The sequence below is a fragment of the Bombus vosnesenskii genome, unplaced genomic scaffold (genome assembly GCF_011952255.1).
Source record: "Bombus vosnesenskii isolate JDL3184/JDL3185 unplaced genomic scaffold, Bvos_JDL3184-5_v1.1 scf7180000013334, whole genome shotgun sequence".
Taxonomy (NCBI): domain Eukaryota; kingdom Metazoa; phylum Arthropoda; class Insecta; order Hymenoptera; family Apidae; genus Bombus; species Bombus vosnesenskii.
In genome coordinates this window covers 968208-983163 of record NW_022882972.1, presented here as the reverse complement: position 1 = coordinate 983163, position 14956 = coordinate 968208, and the positions used below count along the sequence as shown (strand labels likewise).

Genomic DNA, 14956 nt, shown 5'->3' with positions numbered 1-14956 from the left:
TTCCTGGCAATCAGTTCGCTTCCAGTTATAAAGCTTCGTAATCAAAAGATCACGGATCTTATAAAATGAAAGCGCATTCGATCGAAATTGTTTAATCTTGTGACATACCATGGTATGAGTTTATCACCGATTTATGGGAGGTATCGCAGTTCAAAGTAAGAACGTCTTGATTGTTTGTTGCTTTCTCGTATAGTGAGCGTTTACCGGCATTTTTCCCCCTAATATTATTATTTTCACGTTTTCGTTTTATTAACGCGAGTTTGAATCGATTAATTAATCAATTAATTACAATAAAATTTATCATTTTTAAGGGATCATGCTTCTGAGGAACAACGTATTCGAAGATTCGTTCGTCGTTACCTCTTTTCTCTACCGTGACTTCCTCGTCATTTTCGTTGTATCACTTTAAAATTGTATTTCCAATATTTTCTTCAAAAGATCATTCATCCTTCAATTGAATTCTGACGATATCACATAATACGTGAAAACTATAGCTTGAAAACAGTATTACTTGGCTCGAGTGAATCATAAATTCCACCTTTTGTAATACAAGAACCCATGACATTTTCATTTTGGATATTGGAAGGACAAGAAATTATTGGCGATTTCACTAACTTTCTTAGAGCTAGATCGGTCCTTTGAATTTGTAAACTATTTTTGTTATAGATCCTCTGGGATAAGTCGTAGTAATTTGTTCGATAAAACAGTTGTAAGAATTGTAAATAGTCGATAAGAAGCTGATAGATAAATTTGTTTCTATTTGTGACAATAAATCTCCTAAATGAAAGAGCGTACGTTTATAATATCAAGAACGATAACCTCCACTATCTCACTTTTATTAATTGCATCAGATAATACGTAATTTTGATAAAATGAACTTTTTAAGAGGGGGTGGAATCACGATGCTCCATGATTTATTTGGGCTATCGGGCGAGAATTTTTATTTTGACACGGAACAATTCACAATGAAACGTAATTAACAAGTAAGTCTAATTATGACAGAAATGCATCTGATCAAAGGAGTGGAACTTTCTTTTCGAAAAATTAGACGTTCGAGTTGAAAATAGACTACAATATTTCGCAAGCCTATCGACATAGAAATGTTTATAAATTATATCATTTGCAATTAATAACTCTTGGAATCAATGAATGATATTTTGCAATCTAATCTCTGTATAATTCTAAATATATATATTACCTTCAGATAAAGAAACTTTTAATTACGTTTATATTGTATACATAGAAAAATATAAAAATACATCTTTCTGAATATGCATGTCATATGTTTATTATTTTGTAATGTATCCATTAGATACAAATTAGATGTGCAGTATAATATGATAAATATATTTAACAGGAACAAATAAATCAACTTGTAGAGACATACTTTTATAGTCATTTAAATGATTATTATTTTTTATCGATAAAATTTTGAATATGCTTTCCGATTCCGACAGACAATTATTTCAATAAGAGTACTTGCATATGTTCATCCAAATGAAAAATTAAAATTAGGAATTAAATTAAATTAGAAAAATACGTAGAGGATAAACTTTAATAACATATTTTAGTTAAATAATAATTAACGAACATGACATATGCTTAATAGAAACTCAGTGCATAGAGACTGATCAATAATACGTGATTAATTCGCGAATAATCATTACTTTCCATATTTTCATATTGTGTACTTATATTTACAAATTAATCAGAATTTTCGATTGCGACGCTTCGTAATTTTTGCTAATCAACGCCTATGAATCGTATATTCTTAGCGTTAATTAACGATGATATTGGAAAATATTTTTTTTAACTTTTACATTACTATAACATAAGTATAGAAATTCTATTGTCTAACATTTCTGCAGAAGACAAAAAATTATTTCGCTACAGTCGTCACTAATTACAACTCGTTCAATATGTTGATTCGTTTGATTTTCAGGTATCATGTTTGTTAATAGTTGTTCAAAAGAGAAAGGTATCAAATTTTATTTCATCTTGACTTTCTCTAAATGATTAAAACCATATAAATTTCTTCTGATCATTTTGTTTATCGGTAACCGGGTTTCCACAAACCAGTTTTCTGCATATCAGTGGAACATGTTTGGTGACAGCACAAATCATAAACCTTATCATCTACTTTCAGGTTTGAAGATTGTGTTCACGTGATAAAACATACGACCACGTGCTAAACATGCATGGTACGCTATAATAACGGATAATATTACCATTTCTTAACGTATTCATACTTAGATTAAAACTAGCGTGTTTCAGTTATCTTTATGAAGACTACGTCAAACAAGAAATCTATCCTCCCTACTTCCACTATGAGATGATATTATCTGTTATCATCGTCGATTTACTTTTAAATCAAATTTCGAAACTTAATCTTGTTCAACGAGGTTAATTTCTTTTGTTTAAGTATTGTACAGATTTATATTTACCGCGAACAATTTAACGATAGTATCGTGAGTTACTGGTCGAATAATTGTTGAGATAATACATTTCTGCGCTCGTGTTGCGATTAGTACGCAAGTAAGCTATCAACAAGACTGAACATTTAAATGCAAGGAATGTGTGTAACTTAGCGCTTGATAAAGTTTACTTTTTCACATTTCACACGCAATATTTGGAACGTTGCGCTAGAAACCTGCCTGTACATATATCAATTCCAAATCCACGCTCGGCGTCAGTTGATATTTGAACTGGAAACAAAGGTAAGACGTCAATTCTTTAAAAGTGCATACGTTTCTGCATAATATTTGAAAGTAGACGTTTCGTTCAAACATCATGAAGAAATTGTGTGTTAGATTTATATTTTCTTGTGTTAAATATTAACCACGAAGAGCAAGCAATTAAAAATATCGAACGAAAGTTTGTTATTCTTTTGTTATTAATACTAGTGATCAGCTTCTTCTTAAAATCTTCTCAATGTTTTCTAGTGCTAACATATAGATAAGGATTTGATAAATACAAATTTTCTTCTTTCTTTTCGTCTGTAGATTATTATTTTCGGTTAGGCACGATAATAACTTTTTATGTACAGTAGCAAGCATTTTGTACTGATAACAATGGAACATAATAATGAAGTGCGTATAACAATGATACAGAGAACAAAGAGTACATGCATACAACTGAATTATTCTCGATATACTAAACATTATTTGGGGAGATTCTTTCGTGAAATGAAAAAATAACTTTTGGTGAATGTTCGTATGAATGGAATAATTTAATACAATTTTAAGCTATTTATATTAAAAATTTCACCCTGTGCTACTGCAATTCTATTTAATACTACTTAAGAGTAATATTTAATGAATTCTCCAAACTATATTCCTTTCTTGTAAATCTATTCTCTTTATTCTTAAGTAAAAGAATTCTTTAAAAAAAAAATCTTTAATCTTTATTCCTTAAATAATTGCTATTATATTTTAATATATTTATTATTTACTCACATTATCACAAAAATAATTCGAAACAATCGTGTACTCTCGATATTCATGTTGTCTTAAAAATACGGTGAAAGAATAACTAATATTGAAACTTGCAAATAATAATTAAATGCCACGTTTTTTTTCCTTCACCTAGTTTTTATATATACCATGCTTATGCTATAGTTTCGTATTTTCGCACACAATCGCCTGATTATTTATAATTACACGCGAAGAGAACTAGGAAGGCGACAGCGTGTCTTTGCCGTGAGAAAATTAATGATTTTGTTGATCGTATATCAAATATCAGTCACACAGGTATAATGTGTTCGTTTCGTATTCATTATTCTACCGGAATTTATGTAACTACGAGTCCGTATCCGCAAAATCGCAGATTGGCTAATTTTTCGTATAAATCCTCGACTTATCATCGTACGATCTTTCATGAATATCGTTTCTAAGTAACTGCAAATTTTATGGTTTAACGATTCAGCTAATGATCGAACCGATTACGTGATTTTATAGTTTTTCAAAGCTTCGAAAGAATTACACAACTGCTTGTACGTGTAGTTGCAATTGTGCTACATCCTTACGCTCCTCAAAATATCCAATGGTACAGTTGTTAATTTGCGGAGTAAATCAAATTTACTAAAGACGAAGTCTTTAACGATCATGATATGATGATTTCGAACATATTTCGATATGTTAAATTATACCATAAATATACTAATATGTATAAATATACTATATCGGTGAAAAGAAGTCACCATGATAATTAATATTAAATTGATTAGCGAAAATATCAGTTATTATAGAAAACTGTAGTACATTTGTATTATAAATATGTTTTTCTAAGATCTTATTTTTTTCTCTTTAAATTATTGACCTAAATGTTGAACATATGATTATGGAAAGTAACCTTCACCATATTTTACATATGGACTAAAAATAGTTTATACTTTTTATTCAAAGTATATAAAATAGACCAACAAGATGACATTGTATTCTTAAACATAATCATTCCCATTAAAAAAAATAACATACAACTGAATTTTAATTCTTAATATATTAATTGATAGATATTTTACCAGACACCTACCTTTTATACGTAAGACAGCTGCAAGTGATTTTTGAAGAAGAATAATATAATAGAACTTTCTCTATATTAGTATTCTTCTTTTATAATAATAAAAATAGTAATAAAAATCGTGCAGTACTGTGCGATAAGCTGCACGTGTTGCGTTTAAGTTTAATCAATTAAAGCCAATTCGTGATACTACAAAATCTAATGAAATAGAAATTGATTAATTACATTAATCTGATATTCGATCTGATTATTAACACGCGATTAAGAAAGGATCAGTCTAAAAAATCGTGTTTTTATTTATATAAATTTCGTAATTATAAATCTGATATAATTTCTATTCATATATACTAGTAACTCCTGATAAATGTCTATCGTAATTCTATGTTGATAAAATATTCGTGCCTTCCGTATTTCATAAAAGAATCGAAATTGTAAGCGAATAGCAATCCTACTTGCAAAGATAATTATTGTCATAAAGCTATTTCTTTGAAAATTGTTACGTATCTTATAATTTATTATTTACAGTCATTTACACTATCAGTAAATATAGATTTAATCAACTAACATGGATCACCTTTATAGAAATACCAATTCAATAGAAACGATAAGTTTTTCCAAGAATAATTTATTCGCTGTGTCATTATTATCAATATATTGCGAGAAAGTACGCACGAACAATTGCTGAATAATTCCTATATCTTGTAAAAAGTCTTAATACATCTCTTTCCTTTCTCTCTTTTCGTGTGTTTGTCCACGTACTAAACAGCGTACAATAAGTTACGTTTGTCTCTAAAAGCTTAAGAAGTGAATAAAATATCAGATAAGACTATAAAACGTTGACGCTCATTGTCACTAAAATGTACAAGTTATTAGACTTTGAGACAACTGCATTTTGCATACTATTTGTTTTCGTTCCTTAACGTTATACCTGCTATATACAACTAGAATAAATCAATTATACAAACGAAATATTCAGACACACGTATTACAAGAACATCTTTTCTTCCACTATTTATATGGAAATGCTAAACCAGATTCATATTGTGTTATTTCACTATTTTTCGATTCGTTATAGTACACTACTTATCTAATGGTGGATATAAAAAGTATTTGTACACGATTGTATTTATTTTATTATATGTACATTGTACATTGATTAATTCGGCCCAAGTATATTAAATTGCGTATCGTTTACCAATACCAATACGTTATATGATTATGAAATTTTGATATTAAAAGTGAAATGTGAAATCTCATAAAAGAAAGTGTTTCATTAGAAAATAAGAATATCTGCAAATACTTTTAGTAATTGCTGTGTATATAAATATAATCCAATAGCAAATTTCCATATCGTTTGTACCATTAAACATTTACTAAAGGTAATTTTTAAACGCTATCCAATGTGTAATGAACAATCAAGGAAATATCAACATGTATACATAACATAAATCAATATGTATACAGAGTGAGTTAAGAAGTATTATATAAAATAACTCGTTATCTATTGATTTTATCGAAAAACGTATTAAATGAATGATTTAGCATTTCAAGGGACTTATCGGATGGATACAATTTTATTTCCCAATATCTTATACTTTCTGAGATATTAAACTAACCTTGAGTTTTTTAAATAGCACTTATTTTATAACATTAGTCGTACCAGCTGGATACTCTACAGAAAAAGATTAAGTTATTTATGCCGAAAAACCATAAATTTAGCTACTAAATTTAATACTTAAGCTACTTATCTACGTAGCTATTAGATATTTTAACTTTAACTTGTCAAGTTTAATGTATGAAAGACAAGGAAAGACACAAAACGGTGTCTTCGTAATATTATCTTTGTAGTAATTATAGTCATAACTCATTTAAAATGTTTATTTTAGATAGTATTTCTTAATTACTTTCCCTGTATACATATATATAAGATATATGACGATTCAAGGAAAAAAAGTACACAAGGAAAAGGAATGATCCGCTAGGAAATTTCGGTGTTCTTTGAATATTTCCTAATGAGTAATCCTGTTAATTCCCATGACATAGCATTTTTAGGACCACCATTTGGAACACGTGTCATCATTTAAAAAACCTTGATACGGTTTCTCTTATCGTCCTGCGTGTAATTATATGATGAAGGCCCATATGTAATGCGTTTCGCATGTAACCTGAAAATGGGGACTTCCATTTCGTATAAATACCATGCATATTCTAATGGCACCGAAATCAGCGATTGTGAAACCATTCCACAGAAAGATATGTCCGTTTGACGTATTACTGTCCTTTAAAATCATTTGCACATAGGCAACATGACCAGTATTTCACTGGCTGGTCTCACAATCGATACTACAGTGATATTAATTGCTTGTTGCAGTGTACCATTACGATAGATATTTAAATTGTGCAGACGTAAGTGTATTTCAGTTTATCACTATACTAATACAAAAAAAGAGTGAGGCGATAAAATTAAAATTGCATTGAATATAAGAGATATACTATGTGATTATTTTTTTTAATTACTTTCACAAATTTTTTTCTTCAAAATTTTTTGAATTATATATATATATTAAGAATTATTATTAAATTATAAGATATGTATATTACTAAAATTAAAAAATATATATATATATATTAAAAGATATTATCGATAAATATAAATAAAAATTTGTGGATACAATGGTATCTGATAATAAAAATATTACTACAATTTTTCTATGGAGATAGTAGTTTCTCCATGCAGAAAACATTACGTTAAGATTTTTCGCCATTGTTTAAATAACAAATTCCATGAATATAAGATACCGGTTTTTGCTAAATCATTGCTTCGCATAGCTTACAGAATAGTATGCACTTGAAAATTAATGTTTTCGCGCAAAGATATGCAGAAGACCATTCTTCAATCTATCCGTTGATACTTCACTGTTTTTATGGCTATTAACTGTTTGATTTATGACGCTGTTTATTTGATCAACAAATGAAACATGTTGCATCCTTAAAATTCTTGCCGATAACCGGTAAATGCTGACTTACAGTATTTGGACGATTTACGAGAACTGTATAGGGACAATTTAAAAAAAACATATAGATAAAAGTGTTCAAACAAATTTGAAACAAATGTTCAAACAAATGTTCAAACAAAAAAAATTGAAAATATTTACAGAATGTTCTTACTGTTTATCCAACTAAAAAATAATAATTATTTTATTAATGGAAGAAATTTCATTCGAACATTTTTACTGCTTCCAGGTCCAACATGAACAATATGGTTTCGTTTAATTATCTCAAGAATTTTGTATCGATATACATGGTCGTGGCTTTGGCTGCCATAATTGGTATCACAACTGTTCAAGCAGAGCTCAAACTAGTGAATGTGGTAAAAATTACGGTTATTTATACTTAGCGCGTTCCCTAGTACCGAGACATTCGTTCAAGCGTTCAGGATTTATGTCGAATTTTGAATAATTTTAAGTTAAAATAAGCAACGCAATCGTGCTCGAAATTTGTCATAATATGTTCTGGTTTTTCGTGAAACAGTCTACTCGCAATAATCCTTGATCAATCTCGAGTATTTGAAGTTATTTTAAATGAAATACGAATTTGAGTGATTCAAATGTTACGGCACATTCGTGAAAAAGCGAAATCAGTTAAAAGGATAGCTTAATCACGGATCTTACACGTACCTTGTATAATTTCAGTTATTCCGTCATGGCGATAGGACACCCGATGCCACTAACGATGAAAAATATCCAAACGACCCTTACCTGGATAATCCTTTTTATCCAATGGGTCGGGGCCAGTTAACTAACGTGAGTATCTCGTCTCTTCTAAATTCTCGTCGTTCCTCGAACAGTTTCTAGCTTGAACATTATAAGCAGTAGCATCTTTCTGGCAATTGCAATTGATCGATCGTTAAAAATTTTAGTCCTTGATACTAAAATTTAATTTGAATATTAATAACACATAGTTTAAGGGAATGAAAGTTTGATGATCTGTTCAAACGAGTAAGAGTTTAATATTTCCATCTATTTTATTAACCCTCGTTTAGTACTCTTGAACCGTAGACGATCCATAATGATTTGGATTTAAGTCGTTTAATTTTGTTTTACGCGACAAACATCATTGATGGCATTTGTCGCGTAAGACAAATCTTACAAAAAAAGAAAGTGAATACAAAGCAGTTTCAATGCATTACATGATGATGTTATATATACATGAAATACTTGAGGAATTTTTGATAAAAAGGATGTTGATTTTATGTGAAATTTAGAATGGCAAAATGAGAGAATATGTACTGGGACAATTCTTGAGACAGAGGTACGATCACTTCCTCGGAGATGTTTATAGAAGCGAAGCTGTCTCAGCTATCAGTTCAGATTATGACAGAACGAAAATGTCTTTGCAACTTGTTCTCGCTGGTCTCTTCCCGCCAAGTAATTTGCAACGATGGAATCACGATCTAAATTGGCAACCTATCCCCGCGAAATATTTACGACGCTACGAGGATAATCTCTTTCTGCCAGAGGATTGTCTTTTGTAAGTCACAATCTGACATTATATAATAATAACATCGTATTACAATTCGATATGTAAAAAATTTTCTGAAAGAAAAAAGGATAACGAGATTTAATAAATAAATGAAATTTCAGTTGTAACAGAAATTAAGGATTGTTCGATATACAAATCATACTTACAATTAGTGGATAGGATCAGATAATTATATATAAGCCCATTTTTTATACAATAAAAATTGCTATTATCCAAATAAGTATCAAAGCTATCGTAGAATTTATGGAAATATTATGCAATTTTGTGTATGTTATTCTTACAGAGAAACGTAGTAAGCGTAGTATGTAAAATTTACTTAATTTTTCTCTTTCTATAATATTAATTTATCGATTACAGGTTTACGATCGAATATAATAGAGTATTGCAGTCACCGGCGGGAAAACAGGAAATTGGGAAATATAGCAAACTTATGAGACAATTAACAGAGTGGACTGGTAAAAACATATCTACACCATGGGATATGTATTACATATATCATACACTGATGGCCGAGAGTTCTCTCGGTCTTACTTTACCAGAATGGTCACACGCAATATTTCCAAATGGAGAGTTATTGAATGCAACGATATTTTCGTATAACATCGCTAATTCGACTCCTTTGTTGAAAAGATTGTACGGAGGTAATATAATTTGTATTTGCACATTCATTGAGCTTAAACTTGCTAATTATCTTCTGTTATAAATCTTGTAGTAGTATAACCATTTTAAACGTAACCGCTGTCAAACTATAATTCTGCCCATTGTTATTCTACATTTTCGTTCAACTTCAGTGCATTTTATTGTTGTTTATAATATCAATTATTATTGCATATATAAACTTCACATTTTTATAAGCTATTGAAATGCACCTTTTGTACCACTTCATGTCGAATATATTCTAATTTTATTATTTCGTTAAATTATAAAATGTTTAGTTATTAATAAATCGTTTGCACGCTGATTTATCGAGCTTGCACTTTTCCAATCGCCATCGCTGTTTTATATCGTGTTTCTTCGATTTTACAATTTAAATTGCCACTTCAATTTCAGGTCCGTTCCTCCGGATCGTTACAAGGCATATGTTAAATCATGTAACCGGTGCACAAAATCGAGAACGAAAAATTAATTTATTTAGTGGACACGAAAGTAACGTTGCCGCCGTTTTGCACGCTCTTGGAGTTTTTTATCCACACGTTCCCGAATATTCCAGTTCTGTTATATTGGAACTTCATCAAAACAACAACGCTTACTACGTAAAGGTACGTAATGAGACGTGCATAAACCACATCCACATTTTTATATGAAAGTAATATTTCCAAAGACAGCGTATCATCGAATTAATGCCGATGCCGATATTAATTTATGATATTCATATAAATATTGACTTTTGACGACGATAACAAACGAATATCTTATTTATTAACGACCAGAGTTTAAAGTCAACGATCATAAAATGTATTAGTAGCTGATCTCATTAATATTCTCATTTTCTTTGCTTCCTCTGATATGTGTACATGTGCATACAATATTGCAAACATATTTAAAGTTAACGTTAATTCTTCGATACTTTTATAGTTGTGATAACGTGAATTATTGCTTATTAAAAGTCTGAGATCCCTATGTTGTTTTTATATTCACATTTCGTACAATCAACTTTTAACGCTAGTCGCTAATTAAAAAATTTTTCAACGCTAGATATTCATTTGATTGTTGTACGAAGAGTGTTCGAAGAATTTAGATACGGAATATCTTCGATAGTGTATAGTACAGTGTGTATAGTGAATATGATAGATCCAGATAGCGAATTAGTGTAAATTTAACAGCTACACTAAAAGAATAATATTTTAGGAAATTTTTAAAATTGAAAATATTAACTCACTAAAAAATATTTTTCAGCCTTTGACTCTAATAATAGCTAGAAAGTATATATTTACATAAATAGTCGTGAAGAATTACAATTAATAAACGCCTTGTTAATAGACGTGGAATTAGTTCTGCCATTCATAGAAATTGTTCCGACACTTTGTGTTGCTTCTTATTCATCATATCTCGATCAGCTATGAATCATCAAAAATAAGAATACAATTTTTATAGCTTTTAGTTTGCAATTATTTTATTATCCTTTTCAAATTGCCGCGGTCTAGCGAATAGAACTTATACCAAATATGACTATGTTTAAATGAATTTGATTTATACGGATAATATGAGACATCAGATCTAATTAATATGACAGTATGACACATAAAAAAGAAATAATTATCGAATGAATTATTCTACTCTACAATATGGAACCTCTGATACATTTAAGTAGCGAAAGAACCGAGACAATTACTCAGAAAATTACTCCCCTCGTTAATAGATTCTTTTTGCAACGAGTCAATGCTATACTGGCATAGTAATATTGTATGTAATTATCTTTGTATCATATTCCAAAAAAAGGATCATTATACAAGAATTTTATATAGAAAGTTATTATCTTCCACGATAATAATTTTCTTAGTGATTATTTATTTTATTTAAATTAATGTTCTACTACTTCGAAAAAATCTTTATTCAAGATATTTAATATTATATTTATTTGAAATAATTTTTACATTCTATCTTAGTTCGCTAAATAATATTCTTTATCTTCAGCCTAGCGACTAAGAAATTAGCTTTGTCTATAGAATCCTAGCTAGTATATGTACACTACATTTATCAACACCATCCTTTCACTTCTCCCATTCGCTCAACTTCTCTCATTTACATTTTTTTTATTCCCTATTTCCTCACTATATCTTTACTTACTATATCTTTTTTAGTAACCTATCTTATTAACATTACTTAATACAGTAGAACTCTATTTATCCGAATGAAATTTTAATTAATGTCCCGTTAATCCCTTAAGGACATATTAAATTGCAATAAGTAATCGCCTATTTTTATTTTATTATTTTATTACATAAATGTTAACAAATTCATATCGAGCAAAATTTTTCGAAGATGCCTTCTATCTTCAACAATACAGAAAAACGACCTAATCAATATGATAGATTATGGAAAGTGTACAACTCTCTTCCAAAGATAATCCTCAGCTAATCGAACAAAAAATATTCTTTAGATATTCGTACGAGTTATCCCACTACTGCGCTGTAAAAAGATGAGAATATGGCCAGCAGAATGGCACAGGGGCAAAAGGAATATTGCTCTATTTCGTTTCTCTTTGCCTCGCATTGTTGAGAATCGAAAAATTTTCGGCCAAATGCTACCTGCTTGTCTATGCGATTATGTTACACATATAGTAATAGAATTCCCTTTCTTAGTCGAGCCATCTTCTCATTACTGCATAGTCCCCTCCGAATCAATCTAGTACAGAAAAGACAATCGTATATCTATCGAAAGTAATGTTACGGAGGTAGATTTTAAGGGATTAACTGAACTTCTTCTAGTTGATTAATATTTATCTGAACGTGAGTTGTTACGTGAACGGAAAATAATAATAGTTAACGAGCTTCTATTATATGAACTCGAATTACATAATTACATAAACTGTTTATCTCCTGATAAATTCAAATAAATAGAGTTCTCCTATATATACTATTGCTTCCTCTCCTACTCTTCTATACTCTTATCTTCTATATTGGTTTACTTAAAATTATTTGTTTATGTATCTTCTATTATTTGTTATCATCGTAGGTACTTAACTACTTGGGCATTCCATCCGAAGCAAAAGAACTTCAACTACCTGGATGTGAGATACTTTGTCCTTTGGACAAGTATTTACAGTTGATAGAAGGAGTGATGCCATCAAACGACGAACTGATTTGCGACAAAGGTCTGTCACAAGCATTTGTAGACAGAAAGTCAATCGAGGAATTGAGTTTATTGAAATACAATCTGATAAGAACTGCAGGAATCATTGAAAGTAAATAATACGTGTATGAAAATGTAATTGTTAAAGATGAATTACATTCCTTTGAAACCAAAGAAAACTTCATGTTAAAAATGAAGTGTTACATAATAAATGCGTAATATACAATAGAAATGAATTTAGAATAGCTTTTAATTTATAAATTAGCGATATTAATTACATATCATTGATCTTATGCGACAAGATTAGACATGAGGAATGTAATTCATATTTCTAATTATATTTGCTCTTCCTATAAGTAATATCGTCCTTTTACTTATTTGATACTACTAAAAAGGTACGTTATTTGACGAATTTGTTTCAAATAAAGAACAGTATTATCGTTCAAATTCGAAGTTTCTGTCCCTTTTTTAGTATCTTTGGTTCTCTCGTATTTGTAGAATGTTTAATAATATGCCATATCAAACTGAAAATTAACGTTAATGGTTCATCAAAAGCATCGTCTCAAAATTGTAATTAGCGTTATTAATATCTTCTGACATTTAAAATATACGTTTGTTGCATTTTCCCATTCAGAGTCTGGACGAGTTAAATGGCAGAAAATATTATGTATATCGAAAGCATATTATAAAATTTCTGTACGTATGTATTTTATAAATAACGACGTTACTTCTGGGATGACATAGTTTATAAAATTTTATGTGTGTAAAAATATACATGAAAGAGCACCGATATTTTTGCAATTTAATTATTTATATTTTACTATAAAGAAATTAGAAATTATTGGCCACAAAGGTATTCAAATATATTTAAATATACAATGATATTTATGCACATTATATAATTATTTTGTATTTAATTCATTAAAGTATTTAACGCGCGATTAATTTAATAGATTATTTATTTTGTAACCAAAGCACGACTTGATATACATATTCACAGTGAAAATGCATTGTTTCATTCTGAATACATATTTATTCGATGTATTATGTATCAATTCACCTAACATCAATTAAATACATTTAAAATCTACAAGTCTAGTTTCATTTCATTTGTATGCCCTTATATTCACAACTTGCAGTATCGATTTTATTTAAAAATATACAATTTCAAATATATAGGATGGTGCTCAAATTATAATATATTATTTATATACTCGCAATATCGGATGTATTCATAAAAATTGATAATTGAAGAAAGAAAGATCGATCGTCAAAAGGAAATACTAAAATAATGTACTTATACAGAGTAACTCGTTTAAATCGAACATGCAAATTATTTTAGCAGCTGTTAAAGCTAAGAAAAAATGAATAAGAAGAATAAGAACGAATAGTTTCAAGATACGTATCTGATGATAATAAAAGAAGCTCCCTAAAAATCGTCTTAAACTTCATTCCAAGATCATTTTTTTGCATATCTATTAATATCTATTTTTTCGCAATGCTATGTCTTAATTTGTAACAAGACGAGTTTCACAATCCATGGCATTATTACTTTAAAGCAACAACGAACAAGAAAACTGAATTTAAAGCGGAGTACCTGCTGTAAAAATAATAAGTCAACTTATTTTATTTTCATTTCTTATGGAATTTCCATCGTAAATATACTATAATAATAATAATATGAAAATCTTGTAGCTATCGTACAGTCCATTCTCAAAAATATTTTATTCGCTAAATTGTAGGCTTAATCTAAATTAATGCCACATATGCAGACGGACTAATTAATTTATTATATGTGACGCATTAACGTATCGATAAAAGTTGTTATTTTCAAGAACTGTAATTATTCGGAAACAAAGATAAGCGATTAAAAATACTAAAAGCGAAAAATATTAAGAATAAAAGTGCCAAAATAAGGAAACTATAGTATTTCTAGCGTTTAATGCAATAGCAATAACTGCACGGTGGAAGCTACATTATAGAATGCGGATGATAATTTTGTTGATGAATTAAACTAAATATGAACGATTTAAGAATCAGTATAACATTGAAAAATCCTTGTTACTTTTGTAGCTCGCAATATTCTTTTTCCTTCTTTCCCTAT

General features: G+C 29.3%; 1 protein-coding gene across 3 annotated transcripts; it reads left to right on the top strand.

The window, feature by feature from the left end:
- The first annotated feature begins 14 nt into the window (after positions 1-14).
- On the top strand, positions 15-13644 carry LOC117235967 (venom acid phosphatase Acph-1-like). 3 transcript variants are annotated; one of them, XM_033498497.1, is made up of 7 exons: positions 15-155; positions 7762-7888; positions 8211-8321; positions 8783-9048; positions 9418-9701; positions 10111-10319; positions 12736-13644. In XM_033498497.1, the coding sequence occupies exons 1-7, from the start codon at positions 115-117 to the stop codon at positions 12970-12972; spliced, it is 1275 nt and encodes a 424-aa protein (XP_033354388.1). In that variant the 5' UTR covers positions 15-114; the 3' UTR covers positions 12973-13644. The 3 variants fall into 3 exon arrangements, with proteins under 3 accessions (XP_033354388.1, XP_033354390.1, XP_033354391.1); XM_033498499.1 differs by lacking the exon at positions 15-155 and adding an exon at positions 2347-2717; XM_033498500.1 differs by lacking the exon at positions 15-155 and adding an exon at positions 6805-6924.
- The last annotated feature ends 1312 nt before the right edge of the window (positions 13645-14956 follow it).

Bases quoted from the DNA above. Each gene is read 5' to 3' on its own strand.
- LOC117235967 (XM_033498497.1), top strand. From the start codon at position 115: ATGAGTTTATCACCGATTTATGGGAGGTATCGCAGTTCAAA. The intron at 7,889-8,210 runs GTAAAAATTACG...GTATAATTTCAG, and splicing joins AGCTCAAACTAGTGAATGTG to TTATTCCGTCATGGCGATAG. The intron at 8,322-8,782 runs GTGAGTATCTCG...TGTGAAATTTAG, and splicing joins GTCGGGGCCAGTTAACTAAC to AATGGCAAAATGAGAGAATA.